This window comes from Sardina pilchardus, chromosome 14 (assembly GCF_963854185.1).
Source record: "Sardina pilchardus chromosome 14, fSarPil1.1, whole genome shotgun sequence".
Lineage (NCBI taxonomy): Eukaryota > Metazoa > Chordata > Actinopteri > Clupeiformes > Clupeidae > Sardina > Sardina pilchardus.
The window spans coordinates 7,265,445-7,285,444 of record NC_085007.1 but is presented as its reverse complement, the minus strand read 5'-3'; the positions used below and the strand labels follow the sequence as shown (position 1 = coordinate 7,285,444).

The window sequence follows — 20,000 nt, the reverse complement described above, 5'->3', positions numbered from 1 at the left end:
AGTGCCTACTTCAACACCCTCATGAGCTGGACCCTGTTCTACCTCTTCAACTCCTTCAACTCCCCGTTGCCATGGCAGACGTGCAACAACACCTGGAACGTTCCAGAAAGCTGTTCCGCTGAGTTTACTGTCAATGACACGTCCCAACAGTCAGCCAGTCAGCAGTTCTTTCAGTAAATTCATTTGAATCACTATGGAACTAGATTCAAATTAGACTCAAATGTTTTGTATGCTTTTGAAACGCTTTGAAACGCTGCCCTGCGGCTTATACACAATGCAGCTAACACACAGGAAATTACTGTAAACTTTAAAAGAAACAGACTGTAAGGTTGAACTGTCATATGTGATGTGTAGCTACAGGCTCCTGGATGTTAGTGAAGGTCTTGAACACATGGGCAGCATACGCTGGGAAGTGTTGGGATGCCTGATTCTCGCCTGGGCCATAGAGTACCTCAGCATCTTCAAAGGGGTCAAATTAACTGGCAAGGTATGTTGATGATGTTCACCTATCTTTCTGCCTAATCTGTTTTGCTGTTTCACAAAACGTTGCAGCAATGCAGGTCAAGTGAAGCCAAATAAAGGGTTTTTGTTTACAATGATGTGCCATCAGCCATGGCAACCGCTCTTGAACATACAACAGTTTCTCAACTGTTTGACTCTCTTGGCCCCGTACAGATGCACTTAATTTCTCTGAATCTCTACAGGTTGTTTACCTCCCTGGGCTGCTTCCCAACCTCTACAGGTGCACTGTGTCTCAGATGGTGTACTTCCGTCAGTACACTTTAATGCAATGCCCTGTGCTTACTGTGTGCTTACTTGTGGAGTGTGTACATTTCAACAGAATAGTGTTGTCTTAAATCAAACTCGTCATACTGTTTCAAACCATGAACAGTTTATGTAACAACTTTCTTGTACATCGATCTGTAGTGTGTCTGTGCTTTCCACTGTTGCTGCTCCAGATGTCTCCACCGCTATTATCATCACAAGTTTGAAAATGCTCCCTCCCCTTCCACTTTCCACTTTCATCAAGTCCCTTTCCACAGGTGGGTTAATCAAGCACCATGCAGTCTGCATTCATAATCAAGGTGCTTGATTTTGTACACCTGTGGAAAGGGACCTGATGAAACCCATGAATTTAAAGTGCAGAAGTATGCCATCTAAGACACAGCAGTGGTGTACTCCCTCACCGTACTGCCCCCTACATGTGGTGTATTTCACTGCTCTCTATCTCCCCCTACAGGTGGTGTATTTCACAGCGCTGTTCCCCTACACCATCCTCATCATCCTGCTGGTGTTCACCTGCAGACTGCCCGGGGCAGCAGATGGAGCGCTGTTCTTCCTCACACCCAAGTGGCACAAACTCAAAGAGGTCCAGGTAAACACCCCATGTAGACACACACACACACACACACACAGAGAGAGATCAACACACACACCACTCAAAGAGGTCCAGGTAAACACCCCACACACATCCACAAACACCACACAAAGACATTCAATCCCACTCGACACTAACACACACGCAATGCAAGGGCTTAAGAGGGATAGTTCGGAGTAATTTCACCTTAGGGTCCTTTGCTCCATGACACCACCCCCACAAGCTTTTTGTCTCTTCGTCGAACATTGGTTGAGTTAGCGCTATTAGCCGAAAGGCTAAGTGCAGGCGGTAATCGAACCAACAGTGTATCTCGTAAATGGGATGGAACCAAACTTCTAGCCTGGTATACCCATGCTGCCTTTCGCGTGATTACATTCAAACTGCTAGACAGCCAGAAAACTATGGACCTAATTTTCGCCTCAGCTAGGGAACCAATTGCAGACCCCTCGACACCAAGATGACAACGACGTCTAAGCAACACACCAAAGCTTGTATTTTGGTTGAGAACCAAACCAGCTTTTGTTCAAATCTACACATCTATCACTACTGAAAAATGTTAGGTTCATTTATCAAATGTTATTTTGAAGTATTAAAATAAAAAGTAATCTGGTAAGCTAATTGATATGATTGGCTAGCCTATGAGCTACGTACAGACGCATTTGAAAGACATCCGTAGCACCCAATAAATGGCTCTGGGCATCCGTAACCTAAAATATGAGAAAATGAATCTTTGGTTTCCATTAGACCACATCTCATTGTGGTGGCATTAGCCAGGCTACCAAACTTCTACCGTAGTACAAATAAGGTCTATACTCTTAAAACAAGGCATTGTACAAGTACACTAGGAGTTTATTTAAATAACACTTAACACAATAACACAATAACACAATAACGTCGTGTCGACCGATTCAGATTAAATTAAATGTATCTAAATATATATTTCTCTGTGGCCTGGGAATATTTGTTCTAGTCTTTACTGTTAAACTTTTCATTCTCATTCTGTGGTAATGTGTTCATTTCTCCTCCTCTATCAGGTTTGGATCGACGCTCTGTCACAGGTCTTTTTCTCCATCGGTGTGGGCTTCGGCGTCATGGTCTCCATGGCCAGCTATAACAACTTCAACAACAACATACTCAGGTTACTGAGAGTACCGGGGGCCCATGTCCCCATAGGGACTCCATGTGAAAGTTATAGACTAATTTGACATTTGTTCAGTCAGAGTTCTGTTTGTTCAGTATATCTGCCATTTCTAAATGTTGCGAAACATCAAACATATCAGAACTTGACATTTAGATTAAGTTTAATGAACAATTAGAATCATCACTATCTTGGGTGATGCAAGGAGTCCTCGGTCACTCTACATGGATAGCCCAACTACAGACTGTACCGGAGATTATCAAACTAAAAAAAAAGTTGACACTCTATTAATTACATAATTACTTACTCATCACTTAATTAGTACTAATTACTTGTGGTCAGTTACTATACAATTTCTGGTTAAGGTTAGAGGTTCGACTCGATTACTGTACTGTAGGTGATGTTCAGTAATTTTACTCTACTGAACTTGAATGTTAATCTGTGAAGCCTCCGAGCTGACTATCCAAGTAAAGTGTTACCGGATCCTCTACTCTGCAGGGATTCTCTCATTGTGACCTTGGCCAACTCAGCCACCAGCGTCTTTTCTGGGTTTGTGGTCTTTTCGGCCCTGGGGTACATGGCCCACATCCGGAATGTCAGTGTGGAGGACCTCGCTGTCGGAGGTACAGTAGTGTACCATGAGCATGTCCATTCAGTCATTTACCGTATTTTTCGCACTATAAGGCGCACTGGATTATAAGGCGCACTGTCAATGAATGGTCTATTTTCAAACTTTTTTCATATATAAAGCGCACCGGACTATAAGGCGCATTAAGCGAAACAAAACCGATAAGTCAGTCAGTCAAACTCTATCAAACACTTTCACAATAACATTTTGACAGAGCGCCGTGTATCACACAAAATCAATTCGAGGTCTTGAATTATTCCATATATAAGGCGCACTGGATTATAAGGCGCACTGTCTTTTTTTGAGGAAATGGAAGGCTTTTAAGTGCGCCTTATAGTCCGGAAAATACGGTACAGTAAATAAAAAATCTCACTGAGATCAAAAGTGTGAGAAGTTTGGAGAATGACCCCCTCTGCTCTCTCCAGGGCCTGGCCTTGCGTTTCTGGTGTATCCAGAGATCTTGGCCACCATGCCTGTCCCTCAGCTGTGGGCCTTCCTCTTCTTCCTGATGCTGCTCTGTCTGGGACTGGACAGTCAGGTAAACACACACACGCACACACACACACACACACACACACACACACACACACACACACACACACACACACACACACACACTCATGTGAATGGAATTTTTTGCAGTACTTTGAAGAGCCATGTAATAACACATGCTATTATAAAAAGTGGCACCGTTCATTTATGCCTGTTTCTTAGTGCTCCCTGTTTTGGTTTTGTGTGTGTGTGTGTGTGTGTGTGTGTGTGTGTGTGTGTGCTTGTATTTGGAAGCCTGGGTCATGTGCTGAACTTGCTCTGCGGGGGTTACAACTGGGTGGGTTATGCAAACCAAGTGCAAAGAGACTTTTAAAGTACTGCTCAATCTCTGCTATATTAGGTAGTTTGTCCATTTGGAGACGAAGATGTCATATCTACCCATAGATATTAGTACGTACCATGTTTGATCGCATTTTGCACAAACCTACAGCATGTTTCCATTACTGTTTGGATCTGTAATTCCTCCCTTGTGTTGAGATCCAAATAAAAGTATTAAAATGTGTGTGTGTGTGTGTGTGTGTGTTCGAAATAAAAGCACTACTAACACATTTTGTATGAGTAGACATAACCACTACAACATTCAAATGAATATTTCATTCACTCAATGCTTTACCAACTATACTGGCACCGCACACCTGTTTACAGACAGAGTTTTTTGTTTACTTGTTTTGTCTGGCACTTGTTGTTTTTGTGTCATGTAATTGTCTGCAGTTTGCACACTTGGAGTTGATAGCCACCACAGTGATGGATGGTCTCGGTCCGAAGATCCCCTCGGCTCTGAGACGAAGGGAGGTTCTGGTTCTCCTGGTGTGTTTACCCAGCTTCCTGTTGGGACTGCCGTGTGTCTTCCAGGTAGTGCCCCTACACACACTTCTACTCCACCCTTACGCACAGCCCCCTACACTGCAATACTCTCCCTTACACCCCCATACTCTACCCAACACAAACACCAACACCACCCCCACACCCTCCCCCAACACAAACACCCACATACCCCCTACACAAACACCAACACACCCCCATACTCTCCACAACACAAGCACCCACACCACCCACACCCCCTACAGTGTACACAAACACCAATACCACCCCCACACCCCCTCCTTTACACAAACACCCACACACAGCTAACACAAACATCACCCCCACACACCCCCTACACAAACACCCACACACACCCAACACACACACATACCATCTCAACATTCCCTTTACATAAACATCCACACAAGCTCCCCTACACAAACTTTCACACCACCCCCACACACAACTCCACATGGCCCATACACAAACACTCACACTACCTTACACAAACCCCAACACACTCTTTACATAAACAGCCACACCATGCTCACACTCCCCCTACACAAACTCTCACACCAGCCCCACACACCCCCTACACAGACTCACATGCGGCAGCACTGCTTGACTCCTCCACCTGCTCCACACACAGGGTGGGGTGTATGTGTTCCAGCTGATGGACCACTACACCGTAGCAGTGGCAGTGCTTGTGATGACTGTGATGGAGATTGCTGCCATCAGCTGGATATTAGGTAGTACTGCACCCTCTTCTCATGATCTTCCAGCCCACTCGCAAAATGTCTGCATTACCAATTTCTTCATCCCAGCGAGAGTTTACTGTAACAGGTGCAATAATTCAAGATCCTCATGTTATCCAATAGAAAAGAATCTCAAGATACCGGATCTTCTTATTTGGGCAAAGATGTTAGCTTTTTTGTAGGCAAACTTCAGAGGTCTATTTTTTTTAAATTCCACTGTCTGGTTCAGTTCAATCGGTTCCTATTGCTCTGTGTCTTGCTTCATCCATGTGTTTCACTTGATCAAGGAGTGAAAAGATTCTCCATGATGCTCACAACCATGTTGGGGAAATCTACAAATATCTACTTCAAGATTTGTTGGTTGATACTCACACCACTGTTGGTATTGGTGAGTCTCTTTACCTTAAGTTCTGTGCCTTGGTCCAAGTAACCCTTGTGAGTTACTTGTGTTTTGCTATTATAAATGATGATGATGTGAAAATAAACATGGTGTGTGTGTGTGTGTGTGTGTGTGTGTGTGTGTGTGTGTGTGTGTGTGTGTGTGTGTGTGCGTGCGTGCGTGCGTGCGTGCGTGCGTGCGTGCGTGTGTGTGTGTGCAGGCTGTATTAGTGGCCAGTATAGTGCAGCACACTCCTCCTCGCTATGGGAAGTGGTACCAGTTCCCTGATTGGTCCAGAGCTGTGGGCTGGATGTTGACTATGGCTTCTATCATCTGCATCCCCCTCGGAGCACTGCATGAACTCTACACCAGGAAGGGCTCCCTCATGGAGGTCAGACTGGACCTGTCTTCTGTTACATTACATTATATATGATATTACTGATGGGAGATCAGGCGTGTCTTATGTTCTGTGTTGTTCTGTTCTTGTGTTGTATTGTGTTGTGTTGTGTTGTGTTGTGTGTAGTTGTGTGTAGGTGTGTGTAGTTGTGTGTAGTTGTGTTGTGTTGTGTGTAGTTGTGTTGTGTTGTTATTGTAACCGTTCTTCTCTCCTCTGCTCTGTTCTCCTCTCCTCCTCAGAGGTTGAGGTCCTCAGTAACCCCGTGTTGTGTTGTGTTGTGTTGTGTTTTGTTGTGTGTTGTTGTGTTGTGTGTTGTTGTGTTGTGTTGTTATTGTAACCGTTCTCCTCTGCTCTGCTCTGCTCTGCTCTGCTCTGCTCCTCAGAGGTTGAGGTCCTCAGTAACCCCGTGTTGTGTTGTGTTGTGTTGTGTTTTGTTGTGTGTTGTTGTGTTGTGTTGTGTTGTGTTGTGTTGTGTTTTGTTGTGTGTTGTTGTGTTGTGTTGTTATTGTAACCGTTCTCGTCTGCTCTGCTCTGCTCTGCTCTCCTCCTCAGAGGTTGAGGTCCTCAGTAACCCCGTGTCTGGAGCTGGATGTTCCCCCAGCATCCCATCAGGAACAAGAGATCTGCCTGTCCAGCAGCTCCCAATAAGCCTGATTACACAGCTCAATATGAGCACATACTGTACACATGCCTATAATCACCTACTGTACACACACACACACACACACAGCATGAAAGTGTGCATACACCCAAGAGTGGACACACACACACACACACACACACACACACACACACACACACACAGGTACACCCCCCCCCCCCCACCTCTCCCCATAGACACACACCATTACACCACATCTACCCCCTCCACACACACACAGCCCCCCCCCCCCCCCCCCCACACACACACACACACACAGAGGTAACCCCAACACCCTCCCCCCAGACAGCCCATTACTCCCCCAAAACACACACACCATTACTCTTTTACTTGCATGTTTTGGAAAGGGTCAGGATTAGTTTGGGTCAGTGGCAAGCAGGGTGTGTGTGTGTGTGTGTGTGTGTGTGTGTGTGTGTGTGTGTGTGTGTGTACTTATGGGCCTAGTTTTGGTGCTTGACTTTCAGTTGAGTACATGATGTGAGAACGATTACGATTAATGTTTTGAATGTGGGATTGTTTTTTATTATTATTATGCCACCTGTAAACTTTTCCATTGTACATTTCCATTGACTGTAGTTGTAGTTTGCCGTTTATAAAAATAAAGTAGGATCAGCACCAGTCTGCACATGTGAATAGTCCCTGATTCTCCACAATCAACTGACCTGGATTTAACCAAGAGAAGAGGCAGAATTCTTTGAATTTCTTGAGAATTCATTTAAGCTTTTAATGCCCTTTTAGTTAAAAAAAAAATATAAAAAAAAATAAAAAAAAAGAAAGAAAATCTTGTTTCACTGGTTCACTGGTTGCACTAGAGTGGGTATGACTTCAAAAGAGCCTAAATGAGTCAGGGGAGGGTTCAAAATGACACTGCCAAATGTCAAAACTTCTCCGCACAGACATGCAAGGATTCCCTAATCGTCAGGACTACTGTGAAAACGCAGTGTACAATTATGTTTGAATCACATACTCATTGCAGGCATATTATGTGTCAATAGATCTACACACATATCTGTTTGAAACATTGATTGTCTGGGTGCATGAATAGACCTTGACATCATCCCGTGGGGGTCGTATTTGCATCGCTCATTTTGGGTGCCGGCACTCATTAACCTGCTGCAGCCGCATGGTAGCCAAAGTCTCCACAGCCACCTCTCCAGGTTGTAAGGGCCACATATGACCTCCTCTGAAGACTTCTGCTTCTGAAGACGTCCACTTCAGCTACCACACTTCAATTCTGAACACCAGTGCTACAGGACTTCCATTCGAAACACCAGAACTACCTGACCTCCATTACCTTTGGTCCATGCCAGGTCTAAAGCAGGGCTCAGACCAAAGACTCCCGACGAGACGAGACGAGACGCGATGTTCTAAACCTTGCGACTGCGACTCAACGTGTTTAATGCTCTGCAACAGCTTGCGACGGCTTGCAACTACGTGCAACTTCTAATTCACAGCGCTGCAACTCAGTCTCGTCGTGTCGGGAATCTTTGGAGTGAATTGGGCTTTAGAGCATCTACAAAGAACAGAAAACCAAATATTTGCCTCAGTGTGGTGTGGGTGTAGGGGCAGGAATGGAGCTGAGCAAAGACCACTCCGAGTGCCAGAGGCCCGGTCAGCCGGTCGGACAGCCGAGAGGTGCCTGGAGCCGGAGGCTGGAGTTTGTCCTGGCCTCCATCGGCTATGCGGTGGGCTTGTCAAACGTCTGGAGGTTTCCCTACCTCTGCTATAGAAATGGAGGAGGTAAGGATATATTGATGAAGAGAATTCTCTCGTTCTTTCTCTCTCTCTCTCCCCCTGTTTCTGTATTCACACAGATCACAAGTAACAAGCTAAATGCACAAATAACAGAACTTATAGCAGAAATGTGGACGCCTCCAGTCAAATTGTTAGCCTTTGCAACTGGGTCATTATATGAACATTTGATGAGATGCACACATGCACAAACTAGTGTCAAAGTGTGTTTCTAAAGCTAAAGGGTTTCATGTTTACATGATGTACAAAAATATACTATTCTTAGAGTGTCACACTATTTTAACCATTTTTTTACAAGTGCATGGCCATTTCCATGTGTCCTGGGTTGACCAACATGCCATTTTCATATAATATCACCACGTAAATGTTACATTCTTATCAGACTTACCAAATTTCACGTTTCAGAATTAGATATAAATATAAGTATAAATATGTTGGCTGACATATGGAAGGGTGTGAAAGGCTAAAATTGTTAATTTAAAAAATAAGTAAATAAAATTCCGGTGCGACTTCTTGTGAAGTCACGTGTCGTGCCGTATTTACACACAATGTCATTCGCCTCTAACCTGGTGGCCTCGTTCTTGGCAAGGTCCAACACAGAGACATAGAATGGGGCTTCATGTTGATTTTGTTCAAATATCAGGAGTATTGTTAACCTGGTAAACACCAGACAGCTTCTCAAATCTCAGTTGAGATTGAGAGTGGGTCTGGAAAGGCATCATTGACTTATGGCTTTCAGGGGCGTAACCAGCATTGAAATTAAACTTAGATTGGTGCAGTAAACTCAACTCATGTCAGAAGTACAGCAACCAAATCTTTCTTGTAAACGAAGGAGGTTTTAAATGCAGTTCAGCCCGTTCTGGCGAAGATTAGATTTCACCCTGCAGCTCAGGCTGGAAATCTGCACATTTCTCTCTCCTACTTCCTGTCGTTGTTTGCTGGAATCACAAACAGGCTTATCCACATGCCTATGTCACCGGTCAACCAGTAATTATATACAGTATATACTTGTTTCAGTGTTTTGTGTTGTTGTGGCCCGGGGTCTGAAATATATAATTACTGACCGGTCTAGAATGCTAACTCCTTCCCCCATAAAAAGCCATAGACTCCAAACTTACGGCGATCTTCCCGGCAATCGAATGGCTGGCTGATAGAATCATTGGTGGGGAAAGGTCTCAGGTGTGTATGTTTACATGCAGTCTCATCACACATGCAGCACAGCAACCAATAATACGCTTTCTATGGATCTACGTAGTGATCATAGCGGTGTACACAACAATGTAAACAATCACAGGACTTCAAACCGTCACATCAAAATAGGTGCACAAACACACAACAAAATGCACATCAACCCACAGCCTTTGACACGTACACATGCAACTATCCAAATGAGGCATTTGAACTATGGCCATTGATCATGCCTCTTGTGCAGTAGAAATACTGCGCAGACTCCCCAGACTAATGTCCAATCTCAAAAGATTGATTTTAGTGTGGTGATACTATAGCCAGGCTAGTTATTTATTCAATTCCAAAGAAAATACCCAGAAATCTGTTTAGCCCTGTCACCAGCAGTGCAGCCATTGGTTGTGCTGAATACGCTACTTTATCAGGCATCATATAAAGGCCGCCATGCTGGATAAAAGTGATACTGTAGGTGCCCCATGCTGGATTAGCGATTGTGATTGGTGACCCATTCTGGAAAAGTGATTGTGATTGGTCCCTAGGTTTTTGGAACGTTGGAAATATGTGTCAATGGCCCTCTTGCCAGACTGATTTGTAAGGGTTCAACAGGTTCATTTGGGTTCTCCCAGGCTAGCATTTTGCACTCCTGCCAATACCATGTATTCAAATTACGAACTATCATACAGAGTATATGATACAAATTTGGAAATCATAACAAGAATTCTGTATAATTTCAATGTGATGTGTGCCCATGTGCGTGTGTGTTCTCCCCAGGCGCATTCTTTATTCCCTACTTCACCATGGTGTTCCTCTGTGCCCTGCCCATGGTGTTTCTGGAGTTTTCCATTGGCCAGTTAACACAGTGTGGGCCTGTGCAGGCTTTCTCCAAAATATGCCCATTGCTCAAAGGTATGCTAGGATATCTATCTATCTATCTATCTATCTATCTATCTATCTATCCATCCATCCATCCATCCATCCACCTACCTTCCTACCCATCTACAGTATCTATATATGTATCTATCTATCTATCTATCTATCTATCTAGTTATCTATCTGTTTGTCTGTCTGCCTTTCTGTCTTACTGTATTCATAATATACAGCAATTTGGCCTTTCGTTGGAATGGGCAGGAGAACATGTCTATGGCACAGATGTGTATAATTTACAGTAATGTGTGTGTGTGTGTGTGTGTGCGTGTGTGTGTGTGTGTGTGTGTGTGTGTGTGTGTGTGTGTGTGTGTGTGTGTCCTAGGGATTGGGGTGGGTACAGTCGTGGTGTCCTTCATCTTCATCGGTTACTTCAACACCCTCATGAGTTGGATCCTCTTCTACCTCTTCAACTCGTTCAGCTCCCCGTTGCCATGGCAGTCGTGCAACAACACCTGGAACGTTCTGGAAACCTGTTCAGTTGGGTTCACCGTCAACGACTCTCTCAGGCAGTCGGCCAGCCAGCAGTTCTTTAAGTGGGTAACTAGCATTTTGCCAGAGTTGCCAAATTTGACCAAAACAGGAGTATTTTTTTGGCGAAATTCATTGAAGTCGATAGATTTTTTTCTTTTTTTTTTTAAGATATTTTTTTGGGCTTTTATGCCTTTAATCAGACAGGACAGTGAAGGGTAACAGGAAACGGGAGAGTAGGGTGGGATACGGAAAGGACCACGGGGCGGGAATCGAACCCGGGTCGCCGGCGTGCGGTGCAGGTGCCCCAGCCAGTCGCGCCACGACTGGGGCCGATAGATTTTTTTCTAGCTTGAAGCTAAAAGCAAAAGTGTGCATCTGAAGCCAAATGTATTTACATTTATTAATTTAGCAGATGCATATATCCGGAGCAACGTACCTTATGTCAATTTTATAGCCATTTCAAAGGCCATTTCCCTCCAACAACTTATCAAGTTACTGCATGATAGCCCAGCTCCTTTCCAGCTACAGTACTCTACCACCACTTGGTATTCTATATGTGAGAGTTGGCAACCCTGCCCATATCAAATAGGATTCCAATAGCACAGGATTGTCAAAAAAAATCTGATTGGAATCCTATAGGACCCTTTGATAGGGGTGGTTCAGCAGAGACTCTCTTGAGGCCGATTGAACTGGACCTGCTCTTTTCTGTGTGCAGCCACAGACTCCTGGAGGTCACTCAAGGGATAGAACATATGGGCAGCATACGCTGGGAGTTACTAGGCTGTCTTATTCTCGCCTGGATGATTGAGTACTTCAGTATCTTCAAAGGGGTTAAGCTAACTGGCAAGGTATCAAACTTTCTCACTTCAATGCAATCTGATTGACGCTTTACGAACTATGAAGAATTATAATTCTTGTTAGCGCTCTCTTGACATCATATATATAAATCGAAGCATTTCATCCTTTATTCTTTCATCCAAACTCTTTATATTTTATACTTCAACTCTACGCCCGATAGGTGGGGCGCTGTTATATCTCTCCCTACAGGTCATGTACTACATTGCTCTCTGTCCCCCCTACAGGAGGTGTACTGTATTTCACTGCTCTCTATCTCCCCCTACAGGTGGTATACTTCACTGCGTTGTTCCCCTACACCATCCTCATCATCCTGCTGGTGTTCACCTGCAGACTGCCAGGGGCAGCAGATGGCGCCCTGTTCTTCCTCACACCCAAGTGGCACAAACTCAAAGAGGTCCAGGTAAACACCCCATGTACTGTAGACACGAACACACCACAAATGTGAAAGCATCCCGTTCACACACAAGTTCCCACAGGGGCAATTCTGACCAGTGGTCTTGTCCCACTCCGACCCCCATCTCCATATCTCTGTCTCCCACTTGTTTCCTACCACTTTCAACTGTCCGTATAAACTATCTGCATACACTGAAAACAATAAAGGTGCTTAAATGGTTCTTTAAACCTCTGGATAGTTCCATGGAGAGTCAAAACTCTGTTGATCCATTACATCAGGCGAAAGGTTCTTCACATTGGAAATGGTTCTTCAGAGCCTCAGATCATAATGAGCTAGGTCTATTATTATGGTATGTCATTATGCCATTCATTAAATGGTTCTTTGAAACTTTGCCTCAATGGTTCTTTGAAGCAGAAAAAGGCTTAAAATGGCATTGCTCTGAAGATCTGATACTGGCCGTATTATTTTTTACAGTGTAAAGGCCTACGGTATGCTAACACTTTTAGTTTAACACTTTGGGACTGTGGAGATGAACTCATTTTCCCTCATGTTCCACAGGTTTGGATTGACGCTCTGTCACAAATCTTCTTCTCCATCGGCGTGGGCTTTGGCGTCATGATCTCCATGGCCAGCTATAACAACTACAACTACAACATCCTCAGGTTGTCAAAAAGTGTTAATGGAACAGTTAGATCCTTAACCTTTCATAACATCAACTCCTGTCCAGGGACTAGAGATGTAAATTAGCCTTGTGGCTAAAATCTGGCTCAATTATATATTGTGCATTGTCCCTGTCAAATAAACATAAATAAAAAGATGTCATTTCTGTCTAAAAGAATTGCAAAATAGTAAGAAACAGCACCATTTCCTGTAGAAATACAACCGCATTATGATAGATTGCACTGCTGCTATACTGTTACAGCTTTTCCAGTTGCTTAAGCACATTTCTCAGATCAGAATGGTAATTCTCAGAACTGTTTAGTGTTCAAACTCCATCATCGTTTCACTTGTGCACATCATTGAAGCAGTTTCTTCCCATTTGGAACAAATAGCAATGCAACTGATTTTGTACAAATGTCTGCTGTTTTACGAATTTTTAATGGATAATGTCATGTTGGTCAAATGCACTGGTTCCCTGCTAAATAGTCCTATTGCATATAACAAATGGCCTTTATTTCATTGCTTGTGGAATTGCATGCAAATGTGTTGCACTAGTTGTCATAGTCTGACATAAATGTAGTGATGACCTGACAGCCAGGAACATCAGGATGTAGGCTATAGATAGAGAGTGGTGCACAACTCTGACCAAGGGGTGTTTACTGTATATTGGCCATTTTTCATTTGCACAAAGCTTTTGTTTTCTTTATACTGTCTGAATGTCTGTCAAGAGAGAAAAAACAAAACTTTGAAACATTTCTGCTTTCTTGCAGTCAACCCCTGTGAAACCTGTGGAAATAGTGCTGTCTTGCTCCTTGTTCATTAGAAAATACTTACAGAGTAAACTGTCACATTGACAGCCAGACAAAACAGTTTGGCTATCTTGATATCTTGACATAAACAATGGCATCATGACTTGTTGTTTTCATTGCACTAGTCATTTCGTTGGCATAAATATTTGCTTTAGAGACATAAACTAAGCCATTTTGAGCAAGATACACACTTTTGAAGGTTATCCACTATATGCGGTGCAGTTTGCACTAATTGTTTTGAAAAATGCATCAACCGTTGCAAATGCAAATGTGTATTATGATTCTTTCTTGATTCTTTCAATGACAATTTCTTTAACATGTGTAATATTTCTGCATGTATCCTTTCCTCTGTAGAGATTCTCTCATCGTGGCCTTGGCCAACTCAGCCACCAGCGTCTTCTCAGGATTTGTGGTCTTCTCCGCCCTTGGCTACATGGCCCACGAGCGTAATCTCACTATTGACGATCTCGCTGTTGGAGGTCATTTGGGATTTGTATATCCATTCACTTATATAATATATATATATATATATATATATATATATATTATTTTTTTTAAAGCCGATTGAGATCAAAAGTGTGTGAAGTTTGGAGAATGACCCCCTCTGCTCTCTCCAGGGCCTGGCCTTGCGTTTCTGGTGTATCCAGAGATCTTGGCCACCATGCCTGTCCCTCAGCTGTGGGCCTTCCTCTTCTTCCTGATGCTGCTCTGTCTGGGACTGGACAGTCAGGTAAACACACACACACACACACACACACACACACACACACACACACACACAAACACGCACACACACTGGGACTGGCCAGTCAGGTAAACACACTTGAGTAAACAAACTGGATTTCAAGCTTGAAACCAAATCATAGATATCATAGATAAAATCATAGATGACATTATGGACAAAAGACTTGGCACCTTTCACATGAAAGCAACAGCATAGTGGGCCATGTAGCCAAGGGCAGAGAAGTGCATTGAGTTCTGAGTAATCACACAGTCCAAAGTCCATTTATAATTTGTTTATCTATATATTTGTCATTCCATTTGGTTTTTTTTTAAGATTATTTTTTTGGGCTTTTTATGCCTTTAATTTGACAGGACAGTAGAGAGTATGACAGGAAACGAGCAGGAGAGAGAGTAGGGGTGGGATCCGGAAAGGACCACGGGGCGGGAATCGAACCCGGGTCGCCGGCGTGTGGTGCAGGTGCCCCAGCCAGTCGCGCCACGGCTGGGGCCCGTCATTCCATTTGTTTACCTGTTTGTAACAGTCCCAGTCCCGTTACTGTATGTGCTCCCTGCAGTTTGCGCACCTGGAGCTGGTGGCCACGTGTGTGGAGGACGGCCTGAGCCCAAAGCTGCCTCCCTGGCTTAGGCGGAAGGAGGTGCTCCTCCTGCTGGTCAGCATGGGAAGTTTCCTAGTGGGTCTGCCCTGCATCTTCCAGGTAACACCACACACACAACTAGAGGAACAAACTCTCTGTAACACCACACACACAACTAGTGGAACAAACTCTCTGTAACACCATACACACAACAAGTGGACAAACTCTCTGTAACACCACACACACACAACTAGTGGAACAAACTCTCTGTAACACCACACACACAACTAGTAGAACAAACTCTCTGTAACACCACACTCACAACTAGTGGAACAAACTCCCTGTAACACCATACACACAAATAAGTGGACAAACTCTCTGTGACGTCAACACCATAGGTTTTCTGAAGAGCATGTTCAGTATGAAGCTTGAAATAGGAGATCATGTTTGTTATGCTATAGCTGATGTAAGCTAACAAACTAATTCCAGAAACAGTTAATTGCAACTGTCATATTCTGCTAGTAGTCACACCGACAATTGGTGTCCATTTATTTGACCACAGCATCAAATCACACATAGGTCTTTTGGATTTTGTGTGTGTCTCTATTCTTCAGGTATAGACCATATACCTGAAGAATAGAGACCATAAGGAAGGAATCTTCAGACCATGAAGGAAGTAAATTGCTGTCCTTCTACACACAGGGTGGGATCTACATGTTCCAACTAATGGAGCACTACACAACTGCAGTCTCTGTGCTCGTCATGGCCGTGCTGGAGATTGCTGCCATCAGCTGGATATTAGGTAGTACTGCGCCTCATTTAAAGTCACTTTATTGGACAAAATCATCAGCCAAGAAACATAACAATTCATACCACCTAGTAATTGCAATGGAAAAAAATACCCTAAGTTACATAATAGGCAAAACTATACAACGATTTCACCCAGGCCCTGTGGTTTTGTATCATGTTTTGTCAGACTGATTAGAAGAATTTTTAAGGGCATGTGTTACCTCTCATCAAAGCCTTTCATCCCATGACGTTTCTTTCTGGAATTTCAAGGCCTAAACAGATTTTCCGCAATGCTAACAAAAACACTGGGGAAACCACCAAACATTTACTTCAAGGTTTGCTGGTTGGTTATCACCCCCGTGATGGTCATGGTAAGCTTTTTACAACTTTTTGGAAAAACATTTCTCAGTCTGTCTCAACTGAAGTATTTGTTGTTACATGTGTTGGTCTATGTGTAGGTGGAGCACCATTGAAGTAGCCTATGTGTTAAGTGCATAGCAAAATGAAAATAGAGTAAAGCTATGTTTCAGCATTAGTCACATCTGTGTGTGTGTGTGTGTGTGTGTGTGTGTGTGTGTGTGTGTGTAGGCTATATTAGTCACAAGTATAGTGCAGCACACCCCTCCTCGCTATGGGAAGTGGTACCAGTTCCCTGATTGGTCCAGAGCTGTGGGCTGGATGTTGACTATGGCTTCTATCATCTGCATCCCCCTCGGAGCACTGCATGAACTCTACACCAGGAAGGGCTCCCTCATGGAGGTCAGAGTGGACCTGTGTTTCATTATATTATATTGTATTACATTACATTACATTACATTGCACTTCATTTCATTATATTATATTATGACATTATATGACAATATATTACATTACATTATTGCATCTATTACTGATGGGAGGTCAGAGGGGTCTTATGTTGTGTTTTGTTATGTATTGTTGTGTTGTGTTGTTGTGTTGTTATTGTAACCGTTCTCCTCTCCTCTGCTCTGCTCTGCTCTGCTCTCCTCCTCAGAGGTTGAGGTCCTCAGTAACCCCGTGTTGTGTTGTGTTGTGTTGTGTTGTGTTGTGTTGTGTTGTGTTGTGTTGTGTTGTGTTGTGTTGTGTTGTGTTGTGTTTTGTTGTGTGTTGTTGTGTTGTGTGTTGTTGTGTTGTGTTGTTATTGTAACCGTTCTCCTCTGCTCTGCTCTGCTCTGCTCCTCAGAGGTTGAGGTCCTCAGTAACCCCGTGTTGTGTTGTGTTGTGTTGTGTTGTGTTGAGTAGTTGTGTGTAGTTGTGTGTAGTTGTGTTGTGTTGTGTTGTGTTGAGTAGTTGTGTGTAGTTGTGTGTTGTTGTGTTGTGTTGTCATTGTAACCGTTCTCCTCTCCTCCGCTCTCCTCCTCAGAGGCTGAGGTCCTCAGTAACCCCGTGTTGTGTGTAGTTGTGTTGTGTGTAGTTGTGTGTTGTGTTGTTGTGTTGTTATTGTAACCGTTCTCCTCTGCTCTGCTCTGCTCTGCTCTCCTCCTCAGAGGTTGAGGTCCTCAGTAACCCCGTGTCTGGAGCTGGACGTTCCCCCAGCATCCCATCAGGAACAAGAGATCTGCCTGGCCAGCAGATCCCAAGAAGCATGATTGACTCTATCAGCTTTTTAAGAAATGTACAACATAATTCATCTTAGAATTGTTTTACACTGAAAGAGTGTGTGAGTGTGTGTGTGTGTCATATAGCTGATGGCCTACAGATTGTCAACACTGGCAAGAAAGAACAGCCTATATCGTATCTGCATCATTTCAGTGTAAAGTGAACCAGCTGTCGTTCAACAAATAACATGAACTGAACTGTTTTGTGGAAATCTGAAGGAAACAAAATATGTGCATAATTTTGTTCATACTGCAGATATATTTGGTGTGGGTTGTTGTTGTTGTTGTTGTGTCCAGATTTTTTCTATTGTCATTATTATTATTATTTCTGATGTTCTACTGTAAATCTTTGTTGTTGCTGAGTTGAGTAGAGTTGTGTTGGCATTAGTCTACAGGAGGCTCAGCCAGGGCCAGCTGGAAGGACTGGCAGGATGTAGCCTATTAAATGACTAAAAACAAAAGTCTGCTTGCTCCCATTCTGTTCCGACTCTCATTCCGTCGTCTGTGTCCTATTGTCTTTCATTGCCTATATAGGAAAGGCTGTGTGTAGCCTGTAGGCGACTTAAGACATAGGCTACTTGAGATGGTTGGTCCCGAGATGGTTGGTCCCGGGATGGTATGTCCCCGCTTTTGAACAGTTTACATTTGATGAAAACTATCTCCGATGAAATTTGATGCCTTTCACCCCCGTGAGCTACACCCCGCATACCGGACTCGGAGGAGCCTTGCGCACGAGACCCCTGACTTTTACGGAATATTACTGTGCCGTTTTTTGACGGCCTTAACCCTCCGATTGGTAGATGTTGGCCTTAATGCTGCGACTTAAAACGTTCGGTTTTAACAACCGACGTGGATTTTATCAGTTTTCCATATGCGCAGAGATGCTGGGTCGGTAAGTACTACTTTGGCTACGTAGCGTACCTCTGAAAAGAACGCATCAATTAGAAAGCCAGAGTAGTAGAGAAGTAATAAATATCGATCTGTAACAATTTGCATTTGTCTGTGTTGCACGATCCCTACTTCGACAACAGTTTTCGCTATTGCACAATAGACTGACACATATTAAGGTGTTGATAGCCTAAACGTTGTCTGCTTGTCTCTTTGTCTATTTCTGTGTCTGTCCACACGAAGCGCCACAGAACTGTTTAGCCTACTGGTAACTAAAGTTATCAAGCCTAAGCAACTCCAGAATTCGCCAAATATGACCATAGGCTACTCAAGATTTTCAGAACAATGAGACCATTCGCCTGATATAGCACCAAGTTTTTATCGTGATGAGAGTGAGCCTACTTTGTAGTGAGTCCCATCCCGTCAAGAGAAAGTGAAAGGATGGGTCTTAACCACACTATCATAACGCCATCTGATGGTCAGTGGCAACTTGATAAGTGACAGAATTGTTGTGGTTCTAAAATCTGAAGTGTGGACAGTGGAGTTGAAAAGCCGAGAGGTCAGAACACGGACAAGAGGTCTGGTCCCACACTGCCCCCTGGTGGAATTTACGCGTAGCCAACAGCTGGGAGCGATTAGATTGGCCCTAGACTCTCAACAGATCTATTTCTGGACGACGTTTCCAGTAACTGTTCCTATAACTACAATTAAGACAAAATTCAGTCCTTTTGGAACTTGAGTCTGCACATTTCTATGCCATTTGGGACGGGTGGGATTAAATAAAAAAGCTCCCCGTAGGCTACATCATGAGTTATGCTGAGTTTCCCCACTGCGAGACTGCCGCTATGTTCAGTGTCTCAGAGTGTCTTTGGCTGTGGCTTGTGCATCACGCATGTCTGCTTTTATAATTACACCCATGAAAGGGCTTCCTGTCTGCATCTGATCAGTTGGGCTTGTGTGTGTGTGTGTGTGTGTGTGTGTGCGTGCATGCGTGTGTATGTGTGCGTGTGTGCTTGTGTGTATGTGTGTGTCTTTGCATGTGAATGTGTTTTTGTGTTTGTGTTGTGTGTGTATGAGATGAAGAGATGGGGAGATGCATCTGCATTTCTAATCAGTAGCCATTGTTCACTCATGGTCCCCCATGGGGGTGAGATCTCCTCACAGTTGTGTCTGTGTCTGCGTGTGTGTGTGTGTATGTGTGTGTGTGTGTGTGTGTGTGTGTGTGTGTGTGTGTGTGTGTGTGTGTGTGTGTGTGTGTGTGATTGCGTGTCTCTCAGCTCTGCTAGATGCAAGATGTCCTCACGGTTGTGCCCGTGTGTATGTGTGTGTGCATACATGTGTGTGTGTGTGTGTGTGTGTGAGAGAGTGTACGTGTGTGCATGTGTGTGTGTGTGTGTATGCGTGTGTGTGTGTGTCCCTCACCTCTTGTCTCCCCTCAAACCTCTCTGGCATGGTGGAGGGGGAGGAGGAGGAAGTCCAACTGACTGAGGGGGAGTAGAGAGTGACAGAGAGAGAGAGAGAGAGAGAGAGAGAAATAAAGAGCAGCGGGTGCTTCCTGTGTGAACTCTCGCAAGAGGAAGAGACACGCATCGGGAGGGGCAGTTACAGAGGTTCTTCCTTGAAGTCTCGTTTCTTGGCTT

At 43.9% G+C, this 20,000-nt stretch overlaps 3 protein-coding genes across 3 annotated transcripts in view; all 3 read left to right on the top strand.

The window, feature by feature from the left end:
* Positions 1-6,711, top strand: part of LOC134101225 (sodium- and chloride-dependent GABA transporter ine-like) — an 8,438-nt gene extending 1,727 nt beyond the window's left edge. The window contains exons 3-13 of the mRNA XM_062554821.1: positions 1-173; positions 355-487; positions 1,241-1,375; positions 2,413-2,516; positions 3,015-3,139; positions 3,570-3,682; positions 4,408-4,548; positions 5,150-5,249; positions 5,543-5,643; positions 5,855-6,025; positions 6,584-6,711. The exon at positions 1-173 is cut by the window's left edge and continues 38 nt beyond it. Coding sequence (XP_062410805.1) covers positions 1-173; positions 355-487; positions 1,241-1,375; positions 2,413-2,516; positions 3,015-3,139; positions 3,570-3,682; positions 4,408-4,548; positions 5,150-5,249; positions 5,543-5,643; positions 5,855-6,025; positions 6,584-6,679 — 1,392 coding nt within the window. The 3' untranslated portion in view covers positions 6,680-6,711. The remainder of the gene's footprint in view (positions 174-354; positions 488-1,240; positions 1,376-2,412; positions 2,517-3,014; positions 3,140-3,569; positions 3,683-4,407; positions 4,549-5,149; positions 5,250-5,542; positions 5,644-5,854; positions 6,026-6,583) is intronic.
* Positions 6,712-7,605: 894 nt separating this feature from the next.
* LOC134101172 (sodium- and chloride-dependent betaine transporter-like) lies at positions 7,606-17,927 on the top strand. Its single transcript, XM_062554769.1, has 13 exons — positions 7,606-8,432; positions 10,401-10,535; positions 10,879-11,089; positions 11,743-11,875; positions 12,151-12,285; positions 12,838-12,941; positions 14,103-14,227; positions 14,366-14,478; positions 15,047-15,187; positions 15,770-15,869; positions 16,127-16,227; positions 16,445-16,615; positions 17,362-17,927. The coding sequence occupies exons 1-13, from the start codon at positions 8,264-8,266 to the stop codon at positions 17,461-17,463; spliced, it is 1,740 nt and encodes a 579-aa protein (XP_062410753.1). The 5' UTR covers positions 7,606-8,263; the 3' UTR covers positions 17,464-17,927.
* Positions 17,928-19,941: 2,014 nt separating this feature from the next.
* rassf2b (Ras association domain family member 2b) overlaps positions 19,942-20,000 on the top strand; it is a 7,051-nt gene continuing 6,992 nt past the window's right edge. The window contains exon 1 of the mRNA XM_062553615.1: positions 19,942-20,000. This exon is cut by the window's right edge and continues 148 nt beyond it. The gene's annotated coding sequence lies outside the window, so the exon portion shown is untranslated.

Coding starts and splice junctions, on each gene's coding strand:
- LOC134101172 (XM_062554769.1), top strand. CDS start 8,264: ATGGAGCTGAGCAAAGACCACTCCGAGTGCCAGAGGCCCGGTCAGCCG. Junction 14,228..14,365: donor TGACGATCTCGCTGTTGGAG/GTCATTTGGGAT, acceptor TGCTCTCTCCAG/GGCCTGGCCTTGCGTTTCTG. Junction 14,479..15,046: donor GTCTGGGACTGGACAGTCAG/GTAAACACACAC, acceptor TGCTCCCTGCAG/TTTGCGCACCTGGAGCTGGT.